This window comes from Thunnus thynnus, chromosome 8 (genome assembly GCF_963924715.1).
Source record: "Thunnus thynnus chromosome 8, fThuThy2.1, whole genome shotgun sequence".
NCBI classification, from domain to species: Eukaryota; Metazoa; Chordata; class Actinopteri; order Scombriformes; family Scombridae; genus Thunnus; species Thunnus thynnus.
In genome coordinates, this window is record NC_089524.1 from 21875944 (window position 1) to 21888496 (window position 12553).

Here is a 12553-nt window from a genome sequence, read left to right on the forward strand (position 1 = left end):
TCTGAAACACTGTAAACACAGCAACACAGCAGCGGCAGCTCATTATTTGTTTGCCGAACCACTTAAGACAAACATTTTTAAAAATGTCTTTCAGTTCTTCAGCGGTGCTTCCCTGATTTCATTACAAGAAATGGAATTTTAACTGTAGCCAATCAGACCATCTTCAATGACGGTGTCAATAAACAGAGAAGTGTCAATGACCTCAAAGACGCTGCCAAGTAAGTCCTGCTTCCCTGCAAAGCAAATCTTTGTCTTTTTGTTGTTTAACCAGTTAAGCTATGCATATAAAAAAGTCAACTATTAGATTGAGAATTCTTGCTGAGGTAAAAGAATATGTATGATAATATATCCTGTATATGAAAGTGTTTTAAAACTGTTATACCATCAATAGGGCTGCCGCCTCTGCACCCAGAGAGCTCTGGACAGATATTACAGGGTAGGATAAGTGGGCATGTCACTAATGCCCAGGAATGTGTCCAAACACATTCACAGTCATTTGCATGTTTATTGCATGAACATGCAGCTTACCTACAAGTTCAACAGTAGAACTTCAGGGGTTCCTACAAGCTTATAACAGCTGCTTTGTAAACATATGCTATCAACATGTTAATGGGCTGATATAGGATAAGCAGAGAAATCATGTATTTAACCAGTGAGCTGATGACATAAACATACATGATTCGGTGTTTGCTGTGATTAAATGTCATTTGTCCTGAATTACCTGGTAATGTAATATGTTTTAATGCTTTTCTTTTTGTAGCCAAGTAACCGCCATACAGCAAGGAGTGGAAAGGTCTCAAAAATGATTTATTTCAGCTTTTTAACCTTGCCTCCGCTGTAGTCAGTGGCTTTGTGTAGACTAACCCTCCCACATGTGCTATTCATCACCAAGAAAAATCTGTTTCTGTTTCATACCTCCATCTGCAACAGTGGAGGGAAATTAGGACAAATTAATAACTGTTCATGGCATATATCTGCCACTTAACATGAAGTCAATCCACTTCTTTATGAATTGCTGTGCACCGTCTGTTTCAAATACAATAGAGAGTGATATGGTGCCCCCTGGTGGTCAATATGTTTGCTTCCTTCATCTAGATATGAATACAAGTTTACATAACAGCGCTGGATATGATCCAGACTCTTCTCTATGGACAGGGTTGCACTGACCTTTAGGCAACTCAGTTAGAGCTCTTGATCATGCAGCTGGTTTTTAGAACTGCTTTCAGTGTTTTTTCCATAGAAATGTTAGCTTGTCCTCCATCTCTCCTCTGTCTGTACTTGAGAGATTTAACTGAGTCATAGGGCAGCATGTCTGGGACCTCAGTCTGCAGTCAGTCCTATGCAGTAATCGTGTTCTGACATTGCTACCAGTCTTGTTGTTAGTTAAATAACACTTGAATTAGTTCATCCCAAAGAAGTTTATAGTGTGTGATGTTTACAATTCATATTACCAGAGTTATTTAAATACACTCTTGGAATTCAACAAATTTATAGTTGTATTTTATGCTTAATAATTTGTCTTTAGTTGATATTTTTGTCTTAAAAAATTAAAACACAGTTTTTAATTAGAGATTAATTCAGGCAACAAGTAAAACAGTTTTGTTTTGTTTTTTTTGTTGTTGTTTTTTTTAAAAAAAAGTCTTATGTTGTGTATTTGTTCCCATTGGTTATTACACACTTACCTGTATGTGAACAGAAATAAACACATCCATTACTATGTATTATTTCACCAGGTGCTCCTCTGTATCACATTTAGTTACATGCTACTTTACCATTCACTGCCATACTGTAGAACTATTGCTTAATAGCGCTTCAGTAACACTAATGCTGTTTTTTGGCTCAATGATATTAAACTTTTTTTTTTCCTCCACACCCTCATAACCTGAGATTATGAGGTTGCATTTCAAAGCATTTTGAAACTGTATTCATTTTTGTTTCCCTGTGGGAGAATTAAAGATAAAGTGTCAAAATGTTTTTGAAAAAGTCTAATAAACTGTGAGAGGAAATAACACAAGCCTGCCACAGTCCCTATCTGTGTTCTTATTAAATCTCTTTTTTGTCACCTCCTCTATTTCCCACCTTCCCACTTTTCACCTGTGTCACAGAGGTATCGCCAATCTGCTGAATGCCAAAGAAGTTGGCATTAAGATCTTTGAGGATTATGCAAATTCCTGGGACTGGATCCTCATGTAAGAATGGCTGTGGCTTTTGGTGATTTTCATGTCTTCATTTCTCTTTATAGATTATGTGCTCCTCTGTGGGCAGAGAAACTTCTCTGACCCATCAGTGAAATTAATGATGAAAATTTTATATGCAAATACCTCTTACTGTTGCACCTGCTTGAAGCTGTAAATTGGTGGGGTTTAGCAGGTAGGCGATTTAAATATCACCAGTTTAGCTGCTATTTACTAAATTAAAAGTCTAGATTAATTTCTTTGTGGTAAAACATACATATGTGGGACACACACACATACACAGGCCTCAACAAATTCTTTGAACTGTATATGTATTTGTCAAATTTTACTTGCAAATGGTGGTCAGTTCCCAGTATGTATGTGTTTGGGTTGTTGCAGTGGTCTGGTGATAACCATGGTGGTCAGTCTGCTCTTCATCCTGCTGCTGCGCTACACTGCTGATGTGCTCCTGTGGTTCATTGTCTTTGTTGTCATCGCTGTGGTTGGCTACGGTGAGTATGCACCATTGCTGGTGGCTACTGCGTTACGTAGCACTGTGTACACAGGTTGGAGTTGCTGCCCACATATTTTACATTTGATTTTTTCAACTATCTCGCTGTGAACAGTTCTGTTGTCATGGCAAACTGTATGAGATTTATATTTGTCTTACTTTGTTGCATCTTTTCCTAGCTTTCATTCATTTCTCTGTGTCTTTCAGGTATCTGGCACTGCTACTGGGAGTACAGTATGCTGAGTGGGAAGCCAGGTGCTAATGTCACCATTTCTGATATCGGCTTCCAGACAGATTTCAGCATTTACCTTCAGCTCAGCCAGACGTGGCTCATCTTCAGTATGTTGTCATCCACTAATATAGCTTTACTTCACACTTTGTATTTTATTATGTGAGCTTCATGTTACATAACAAATGTCAGTTGGCTGTTCCTGCTCTGTGTGCCTTGTGGTACCATGTATTTTTATCTCAGGTTATTTCAACAGACGTTAGACCCCAAACACATATTGCTTTGCAGAACCAAAATTATGGCAAATGCGTCTTCTATCTCTGTAGATTCTTCTGTAGTGATACAGTGATTTAAATGATTATTATTCACTAACTTGGGCTAAACTTTCATATGATTAAGTGTCATGTTAAAACATATCAATGTACAACAATGGACAACAAGTGCGTTGACTAATAATAAAATGTGTCATCTGTTTTGTAGTGATCTCACTTGCTGTGATTGAGTTTATCGTTGTGATTATGCTGATATTTCTGAGGACGAGGCTGCGAATCGCTATTGCATTACTGAAGGAGGGAAGCAGGTAAGTATGAATAAAAAGTCAGTTGACGCCCTAAAATCAAATGGTATGTTTGACATTTTTCATGCATAGAACGCAATTCAAATGATGTTTAATCTTTTTTGTTTCTAGGGCCATCAGTTACATCATGTCCGCTCTTTTCTACCCTATCATCACCTTTTTCCTTCTGGCCATCTGCATTGCTTACTGGGCCGTCACAGCAGTGTATCCTTCCAACCTCAGGCGTATTGATTAACTGTTTTATCTGTTCAGAAACACTGTATCAAGTTAATTAAGATTGTCCACAAGATTATATATAAGAACCAATAAATGTGTAAGTGAAGTATTCAAACTAAATTGACTACATTTTATTAAGTAGTTGGTGATTGTTGTATTGAGCACATTTTGTTGGACTTTGTGTTGCCCTTAACTAGTTTGCCCTCAGCTTCTTAGCATCATCTGGTCATGCAGTCTACAAGGTCATGTCTGCTGACGATAAATGCATGTATGCCAACCTCACATGCAGCCCAAAGGTTAGCGTCACCCTCTCTTACACAGTGAAGTGCATTTACTGAAGAAATATCTGGTTCTTTGTTCTTGTAACAGTTTACTTTCTCTGCAACTTCTTCCTCTTCGAAATATTTCTTAGTCAGATTCTTTCATCACACTCAACTATAATCAATCAAAGTGAATGTAAGTAAAGTAACAAGTAAAATTTGATAGCTAGAAGTGAGTTCTGTGTTAGAACCATTGAAATCAATCTGCTGTGACGTAAATAGTGATCACATTAGTGGTTGACAGCTATGAACACTTATGTGACAGATATTATTTATCAGCCTGCCTGCCCTCCCTGGTTTGTGTATCTTAAAGCATTTATAGGCTATGTGGTTACACAAACCTGGAATAAATGCAGGATTTCCTCAAATCCCATAGATATCATTAAATGTTAGTCTGTGATTAGTAGTGCACTTTCACTCGTTTCAAATTAAGTGTAACAGAAATATTTAAGCAAATGTTAAATCACAATACTACCATCCAACTACACATCAAGATCAATTTTGTGTCTTTCTCTCAGAATTTCAGTCAGACCAATATCACCAAAGTGTGCCCCGGATCACAATGCATGTTTGCCTTCTATGGTGGGGAGAGCATGTACCACCGCTACATCTTAGTCCTCCATCTTTGCAACCTGTTTGTGTTCCTCTGGCTGGTCAACTTTACCATCGCCCTGGGCCAGTGCACCCTGGCCGGGGCCTTCGCATCCTACTACTGGGCCCTGAAGAAGCCAAAAGACATCCCTGAATGCCCCCTCTACTCTTCATTTAGCAGAGCCATACGGTAGGTAGCTGCATGGACAGAGACGCTGGATGTGAAAAGTGAAAAAAAAAAAAAAAAATCTGGATGGATTTACACATAAACTTGAAACACACAGATCGATGAATAGCTTTTCTCCAAACCAAACATGGTTCACAAATCTGTTGTGTCTGTTATAATCTGTTATAAATTCATGCTGTTTTCTTTCGCTCTGTTCTTTCTTTACAATTTTGATTTGCCATTTATTTTACCTCTATAAAATTAAGTATGAACAAAAGTCACATTTGGGACTCATGAATAGCAGAAATCAAATAAAGTGATTTTCCAGTATGACCATGTATTGAATCTACTAAGATGTTGGTGGGATTTTCATTAGTTTACTTGTAATATATAAAATAAATTTAGTTTTTACAGATAACAAGGAGGACATGCTGTCTACACAAATGTTCAAATATTCATTATTCCACTTGGTTTCTTGTGTCACAGTTATCACACAGGTTCCCTCGCCTTCGGTTCTCTGATCCTCGCTGTGGTGCAGATGGTCCGACTTGTTCTCGAGTACCTGGATCAAAAACTGAAAGGTAACCCGTAACTCTTTAAGACTCTGATCTTGCCACTCTCACACAAGTTAATGATCATTTCAAATGGGATGTTGAGGATTGATGATATTTTCCCAGGTTCTCAAAATGCATGCACTCGATTCATGCTTTGCTGCCTCGAATGCTGCTTCTGGTGCCTGGAACATTTCATCAAGTTTCTAAACAGAAATGCGTACATTATGGTGAGTGAAGGAACATCTGTTTTGCCAATAATTTGGACTGATTTATTATTAAGTATCTGTTAGCAGTTGAGCTGTTAATTGACCTGGCTTGTACATCAGTGCTTAATTACCCTCTACCAAGCACTTTCTACTTTTTTCTCAACAGATAGCAATATATGGAAAGAACTTCTGCACCTCTTCCAAGGACGCTTTCTTCCTCTTGATGAGGAATATTATTCGGTAAGACCTTTCTTATACGTCTCTGTTAGATCTACACGTCTGAAAAGGGTCAGAGTACAGATGACTTGCAGCTGAGAGACACTCTCAGTGCTTCTTAGCATAACATTAAGTTAAATTTGACCATTTTAATGGGTAGAATTACATCAGGAAGAGTCTGTTAATATGCTAGAAAAAAAAATTTAAATGTTAGATTCTGTCTCAAAGAAAAGTTAAAAATATGTGGATTTACTGCATACAAATCGGTGAAACAATCAATCAGTGTGTCAAGCAGTTGAGCATTTCTCCTAATTAACCTACTCACCATCGTGTATTTTATGGTGTGTGCTCTTTCACAGATATTTCTTGAGTTGGTGTCTCAGTGCATGACAGTGCCTTCTTTGTTTCTCTGGTGTCTGTGTTTGTCCTTCACTGTGACTTCTCTCTGCCTGCTCTGTAGGGTGACTGTCCTGGACAAGGTGACAGATTTTGTGCTCTTCTTGGGAAAACTGGTTATTTCAGGAAGTGTTGGTGAGTTTAATGTCACCGGCACTCCGTCAAATGGCATAAATAGGGGTACAGACAAAAAACTGCATAAGAAACAGGATCAAAAATTCTCCTGAATATTAGGAAGATGATAAATTGACTCACTTCCAGTTAGTTTTGCCACACATATACTCTATTTCCACTCAGTTTGCAAAATTTACTTTAGCACAGGTTGTCTGCAGGTCTTAAAGATCTTAATTTAAACCTAAACATTTATTATTTATTTTTGCACTGCCTAATCACTTACAGTATTTGGGATTTGTCCTTAGGTTTCACTAATATAAGATTTGTTGAACTGAATGTATCAGAGTAGGTATGTTTGTAAGCCCTTGACTATTCCCCTTTAACAAATTATAGCTTCCTGGAGCCCCATATTTAAAAATTTTAGAGTTACTTGTGCTGCCTTTTGACTTAAACCCTCCTGGTTGATTTGTCCAAAATGTTCTTAAATACGTTTAGTCATAAAAGGTTTATAAAGTATTGCATTTAACTCTCTAATATCAGTTGTTTTTCACAAGAACCAACACTCACTGTTTTTAAACAGACAGAATAATGACAGAATAATGTTTGAAGAGAATTCTTTCCCTTTTTTCATGAGAGTACTTTTTAATTTTTTAAAAAGTACTGTTCACAACATTTTATTATATAAATTTGTATATGTTGTTTAAATATATTTTATGTTTTCCAGGTGTTCTTGCATTTTTCTTCTTCACACGTAAAATACCAGTCATTCAAGAGGAGGTGCCATCCCTAAATTACTACTGGGTCCCCCTTCTGGTAAGGAATTCAAATGTGGGCTATTTAATAAGTAATTGTTACAGCAATAACAACTGAGATTGAATCAAGTTGCTTTGGCAGATTGAGATATGTTTCTATTCTGACTTGGACTATTCACTGTGCATACAAAGGATTTTATCCAGACTCTCCTCGCTCCTTTAATTGTGTTTTGATAAAATAACAAAAGATTAAAATACAGTTGGAGAATTAGTTGGACAAATATATTATATGAAAATTCTTTCACTTTTCTCCTATAATATACCACTAAAATATTTTATATGATAATTAAGTATTTTTTAGGGACAACTGCTTTCTCCTCAGCTTGTCTTATGCCTTTACTTTTCACACATATTTGCAAAAGATTAATTAATGAAATTTAAAAAGCATTTATGTAAAAAAAAAAAAAAAAAGAGGTAATTTAGTATAAAGCCAGTGCTACTTGGTGACTTGCTGCTCATTTCCACAAGGAGGTAGATGCAGGTCCAGGCAGTGGGATCTGATTAATTCATATCCTCATAACACCATGTCCCCTCACCATACACCTCACCTGTCTCCAGGATAGAAAGAACATGTAGTGTGAAGGATGCAGTTTGGCTCTGCAAATGTGTAGCAGCGATCAGTGATCAAAGTACACCCCACGGACAAGTGTACACTTAAGTTTCATACTTTCTTCTTAGTTCACGAGCAAGGACCATAACCTCAATGAAACGTGAATGATCGTTTAATGATTATCAACTTGGGAATGGTGATGACAATGATGGAACAGGAAGAATGACTGCTGTGTGGGGAAGGGTTTGTCAGGATCCACTGCAACTCCTGGGCTTGGTGGACCCCTGGTGACCTATGAGAAAGAGTGAGACAGATAAGGGCAGGGAGGGCGGGGCACGGAAAGGTACGACTAGGTATGCTGGGCAGGGAGACGTTTATAGGCCTACAGTATGTGTTTGAGGTGCGGTCCTCCTGAACTTCAGCTAAGATTATCTCCAATTGTGGAATAGCTGCATTTAACACCAATTTGTGTTTCACAAGCTGATCAGTTATGTTGAAGGATTTATGAATCAGAAGTTCATATTCTTTTTTGATGTCGCAGAATAAATGTTGACAATATAGCTGAGTGTGACCTGTTGATTCTTTCAGACGGTGATATTTGGATCCTACATGATCGCACATGGCTTTTTTAACGTCTATTCCATGTGTGTGGACACACTGTTCCTGTGCTTTTGTAAGTACTTTACATGACACATTGTGAAAATATGACTACTTGTACTGAACATTGCTGTGATGGTTACAGATAAAACGTGAAGTATCATGTCAGCAGTTCAATATAACACTTTCACTCTAATTTATAACCAAAACTGATTCCTGCTCATTCACTGTTTCGTCTTTCTTTAATTCTTGCATGACCTTTATTGATGATTTCTCTCTACTAAGCCTTTGCTTTCCTTTCTCTTAATGCCTGTCACTCTGTGCGCTGTCTGATATTCCCGCTCCTCCTTTCCTGTGCTGGGACCTGGTCTCAGGTGAAGACCTGGAGAGGAATGACGGTTCTTCCTCCAGGCCCTACTACATGTCTCCTGGCCTGCACAAGATCCTGCGTAAAGGAGAGGAGGGTGCCAAATTATGTGCTGCCTCCTGAGCAATGCGCAGCAGCTATTTTACTAAACTGATGATTCACTTCTTCATATCTACTCTACGTTTGGGGGGGTCTGGACATTTGAGAGCGAGCACTGTAGGGCTAAACATCAAACTGGATGCATCCCAGCCTGGTCAGGGATGACCTGGACATGAAAGGACATGCTTTTACTTCAGTTCCTCACAGAAAAGGCACGGTGTACTTACTAAAACGACTTATGATCACTTCCTATCTTGAGCCAACTCAGATACTTGCCTTTTTTTGCCACACTTGTGTTCTTTTTTTTTTTCTTCTCTGTATTCTCTGCTGACCTCTGCCTTACTGAGAGGGTATGTGTCAAATCGCAGGACGGATGCACAGGCTGAGACGAATATGATACAAGCATTTTTACCCAAACAAACATGAGGACCTTAAAATGTACAGATGCCACTGATGGACTATGGCATAAGGCATCACCATATAAAACGTGGTGGACTTATGGGGCACCCTCTTGTCGCACTTTGGTCTTCTAGTGTAAAATCATGTTTTGTATGCACTTTCACATATGGGAAAAGAACCATGTGATTTATTTTGTCTGTCTAGCATGATTATTTTTGCTGGCTGTTGATGTTTACCATTGGTTTTATAGGTTGCTTTGATCCACCGTATTTATACTAACACAAGCACACAGATCCAAAAATGGTGTGTATTCTGCACTTAGCAAAACAGGTTTCTCTTACTTTACTCAATTACACAATCATTTCATAGTTTCCATCATGCTCATAGATGTACTGTAAACCAGACTTTGTGGGAGGTCAAGACTTTAAAAGAAATTTTATGGTTTTTGCTTAAAATTTGAACAGGACATGACAGTTTTCAGGAAACTTGTGAATGCAGCCACTAGTTTATGTGCCTAGTTGTGAAAAAAGTTTAAAAAAAAGAAAAAAAAAGAAAAAAAAAAGTTCCTCTTATTCTGCAGTTTTAGACCTAACACCAGGAACCTTTGCGATACAGTTTATAAAAGGATGTCAAAGCCATTTTTGGTACATTTTTTAATGGGTGGTTCAGATGTAGTGCTGTTTTAATACTAAGTATAATACATGCATCTGTCTGGAGGTTATTCAGTGTTCTTTTTGTATAGGAGAATTTTTTTTATCAATGAAATTCAATGAAAATGTGAATAATTTTTTTGAATAAACATAAATGGTTTAACTATTGTCCTCTGCATTTTCAAGGTGACTTGCTTCTCGGTTTAATTGGAAAGTTCAAGATGATCAGAAATATCATAATTTAACTTTGATGTCCTGTTGTAAGTGATTCTCTCAACTGTGATCTCAGTTTTTAACATACTGCTACTGCTGCCTCCTAGTGTGGGATCTGGAGGTAAATGACGGCTCTGCTGAACGGCCTTACCACATGAACAGAACCTTGCGGAAGATCCTCTCCAAGAAGAACGTCTAGAGAAATGAAGAAAGGAAGGAGAAAGGCTGAAAGGTCATTTACCAAAGCATGGTATGAGTCTGAGTGACAATAAGCATTTTGCCAAATGTAATCCAAGTATACACAAATTGTAACTGTACACTATAATAGACAAATTGTTGAGCAACTATTTTCATTCATCCACATGGTCATAATTTAAGCAATTCTTTGGTATTTATAACTAACTAGAGGAGCCAGCGTGTCCAAGAAAAAAAATGTTTTGTGTTTTTATTGGTTGGTTATACAAAATTGCACCACATTCTTGTAAATATTTTGTAGAATTTTATAATTATAACTGAAATATGATTTGTTCTTACAACCACAATCATACCACACACTAAGTTCCTGTTGGAACAAGTGATTTCTTTCTTTCTTTAGATTGTGGTGAACTTCTGCAGTTTTTGTCCTTATTTTCATGTAGTTACCAGTTTTTGCCACTTGGTGGCACCAGTCTAATGTGTACTGGTGTAGAGGCATGAACAAGTTTTTCCATGAAATGGTCAAACGTTACCTCATCCGCACATTGTGTTTTTTATTTTTTTATTTTTCTTATTTTTTTTTACTTCAAATTGTCTCACATTGAGAAATATATTTGCCACTAACTGTCCTCTGTTTTCATATTTAAATGTCAAGGACATAATGGCATAGCAGTTCAAAGTACTCCACTCTTAAGTGCCTTTTCTCAGAGAATTGCCACATCGAGTGTCTAATTGCTTCTTGCAGCTACATAGTTTACATTTTTTGAACTCATAAAAAGTGACAGTCCTCAATGTTCATGGTAGGAATGAAAGGGGGAGCAAATTGATGTTAGGTGTTTATGGTTTGGACTAAAGTCACAGGTGTGTCCAACCAGTAACAAACACAGACCCTCCACCTACATACAGTATGTGCTGTTTCTTTGCTCTGATGTGTGACTCAGAGAGTGATGTGATGAGACCGATTGCATTGATAACAATTACAATGTGTGTTTGAAAGTTTCACAGGGAACAGTGGCTGCAGTCAAATGAACTCATGTCAATCACAATGTTCTCTAATAAGTTTAATAATAATAAGTTATATAATACGTTTTCACAGCATAAAGCTGAAGCTACACCAGCAGCATAACTCACCTCTCTGCCGTCCATCTTTATGCTTGCTATGTTTCAACCACATTGAAATCTGGCTTGATATGTGGCTTTTTTTCCACAGTATGAACTTTTTACTGTTTCAGGCTGATCACAACCACTGTTCTCTGTGATAAAGAAACTTTTTTCTCCATTTCCCTTCCAAGCCTAGAGTGGGTGAGTCCTTATGAATCTTCATAGATTTCATTCATAATATTCTCAAGACCAAAATTTCTTGTTGGAGTTATGAGTCTCTATGAATAGAAACAGTTTTTGTTTTTGTTTCCATTGGTCTTGTCAGTCCAGTGTCATGCTGGTCCCACGCAGTATAATTGAGTTATTAGGATTTAAGTCAAGCAAAACCTTTGTTGCAGGAAGATGCAGTTGTTTTGTCTTTGTAAGGAGACTGACGAAATAAATCAGTGAAAGTACAGCATCATTTCCAGTAACACAGCTGTTGGCAGTTTCCCACAGTGTCCTTGTACCTTGTATGATGATCACCTTTAGATCTTTGAGATGTGACTCATCCTCGTGAGTCTTTGTGTTTGTCAAACCTGAGAACTTGCCCTCATGTTGCCTCAGAGTGACAGCACTGCCAGACTTACACACCCTCTGCCCCCGTTTGAGCTGAACACGCTGGGACATGCACAACGTAACCATTCAATAAAAGGAAAACAACTCTGATGGCGTATCTGAAAGGAGAGAAATGATGCATGTAGTGCTCGGCATAAAACACACAGCATATTGTTGTTCCTTTTTATCATACTGAATAACTCAAGGTATTACTGTACTACCAGTTGTATTTTGTGTCTTTATGTGCATGCAACTCGTTCTCTTTCCCACGAGGCTGAGTACCAAAGATCTGATAAGTGAAGTAAACAGTGTTTTTATATACCTCTTCCTCCCTTCCACGTCTGGAAATTAGATTTTGGTCAACAAGTAGACGCTGTCTTTGTTAGAATGCGCGTCAGTTTTCTTATCACAAACTCTGAAAAAACAGATCTCTCACCTGTTGATAAGCAGAAAGATGAGCAATACTTGGAACTGTGTTTTATTTATTGTGTCTCATTTGTGAAAGTGGCAGCATCTATATCTGCCATATTTCTATTTATAGTACAGAACATGTTGCATGTATTTTTATAACAGAATATATTGTCCGTGTGAATGTGCATCCGTAATACGGATGTTTTTGTTCTGTTTTATCAATAAATTGTTTTTTATACAGCACACACTTCTGTTATTTTCCTCCTTTATTCTAAATATCTGTATTCATTCA

General features: G+C 37.6%; 1 protein-coding gene across 6 annotated transcripts in view; it reads left to right on the plus strand.

Moving 5' to 3' along the window:
• Nucleotides 1-12504, plus strand: part of slc44a5b (solute carrier family 44 member 5b) — a 36857-nt gene extending 24353 nt beyond the window's left edge. Inside the window, exons 8-23 of one of the 6 annotated variants that reach the window (XM_067597178.1) lie at nucleotides 95-218; nucleotides 392-436; nucleotides 2106-2189; nucleotides 2574-2686; nucleotides 2893-3024; nucleotides 3395-3494; nucleotides 3603-3695; nucleotides 3916-4003; nucleotides 4546-4808; nucleotides 5271-5365; nucleotides 5462-5565; nucleotides 5711-5784; nucleotides 6221-6291; nucleotides 6995-7083; nucleotides 8221-8305; nucleotides 8604-9606. In XM_067597178.1, the coding sequence (XP_067453279.1) occupies nucleotides 95-218; nucleotides 392-436; nucleotides 2106-2189; nucleotides 2574-2686; nucleotides 2893-3024; nucleotides 3395-3494; nucleotides 3603-3695; nucleotides 3916-4003; nucleotides 4546-4808; nucleotides 5271-5365; nucleotides 5462-5565; nucleotides 5711-5784; nucleotides 6221-6291; nucleotides 6995-7083; nucleotides 8221-8305; nucleotides 8604-8719 (1676 nt within the window). In that variant the 3' untranslated portion in view covers nucleotides 8720-9606. Of the gene's footprint in view, nucleotides 1-94; nucleotides 219-391; nucleotides 437-760; nucleotides 794-2105; nucleotides 2190-2573; nucleotides 2687-2892; nucleotides 3025-3394; nucleotides 3495-3602; nucleotides 3696-3915; nucleotides 4004-4545; nucleotides 4809-5270; nucleotides 5366-5461; nucleotides 5566-5710; nucleotides 5785-6220; nucleotides 6292-6994; nucleotides 7084-8220; nucleotides 8306-8603; nucleotides 9607-10064 lie in introns of those variants that run through there. The other 5 variants (XM_067597179.1, XM_067597180.1, XM_067597181.1 and 2 more) reach the window with 5 other exon arrangements.
• Nucleotides 12505-12553: the final 49 nt, after the last annotated feature.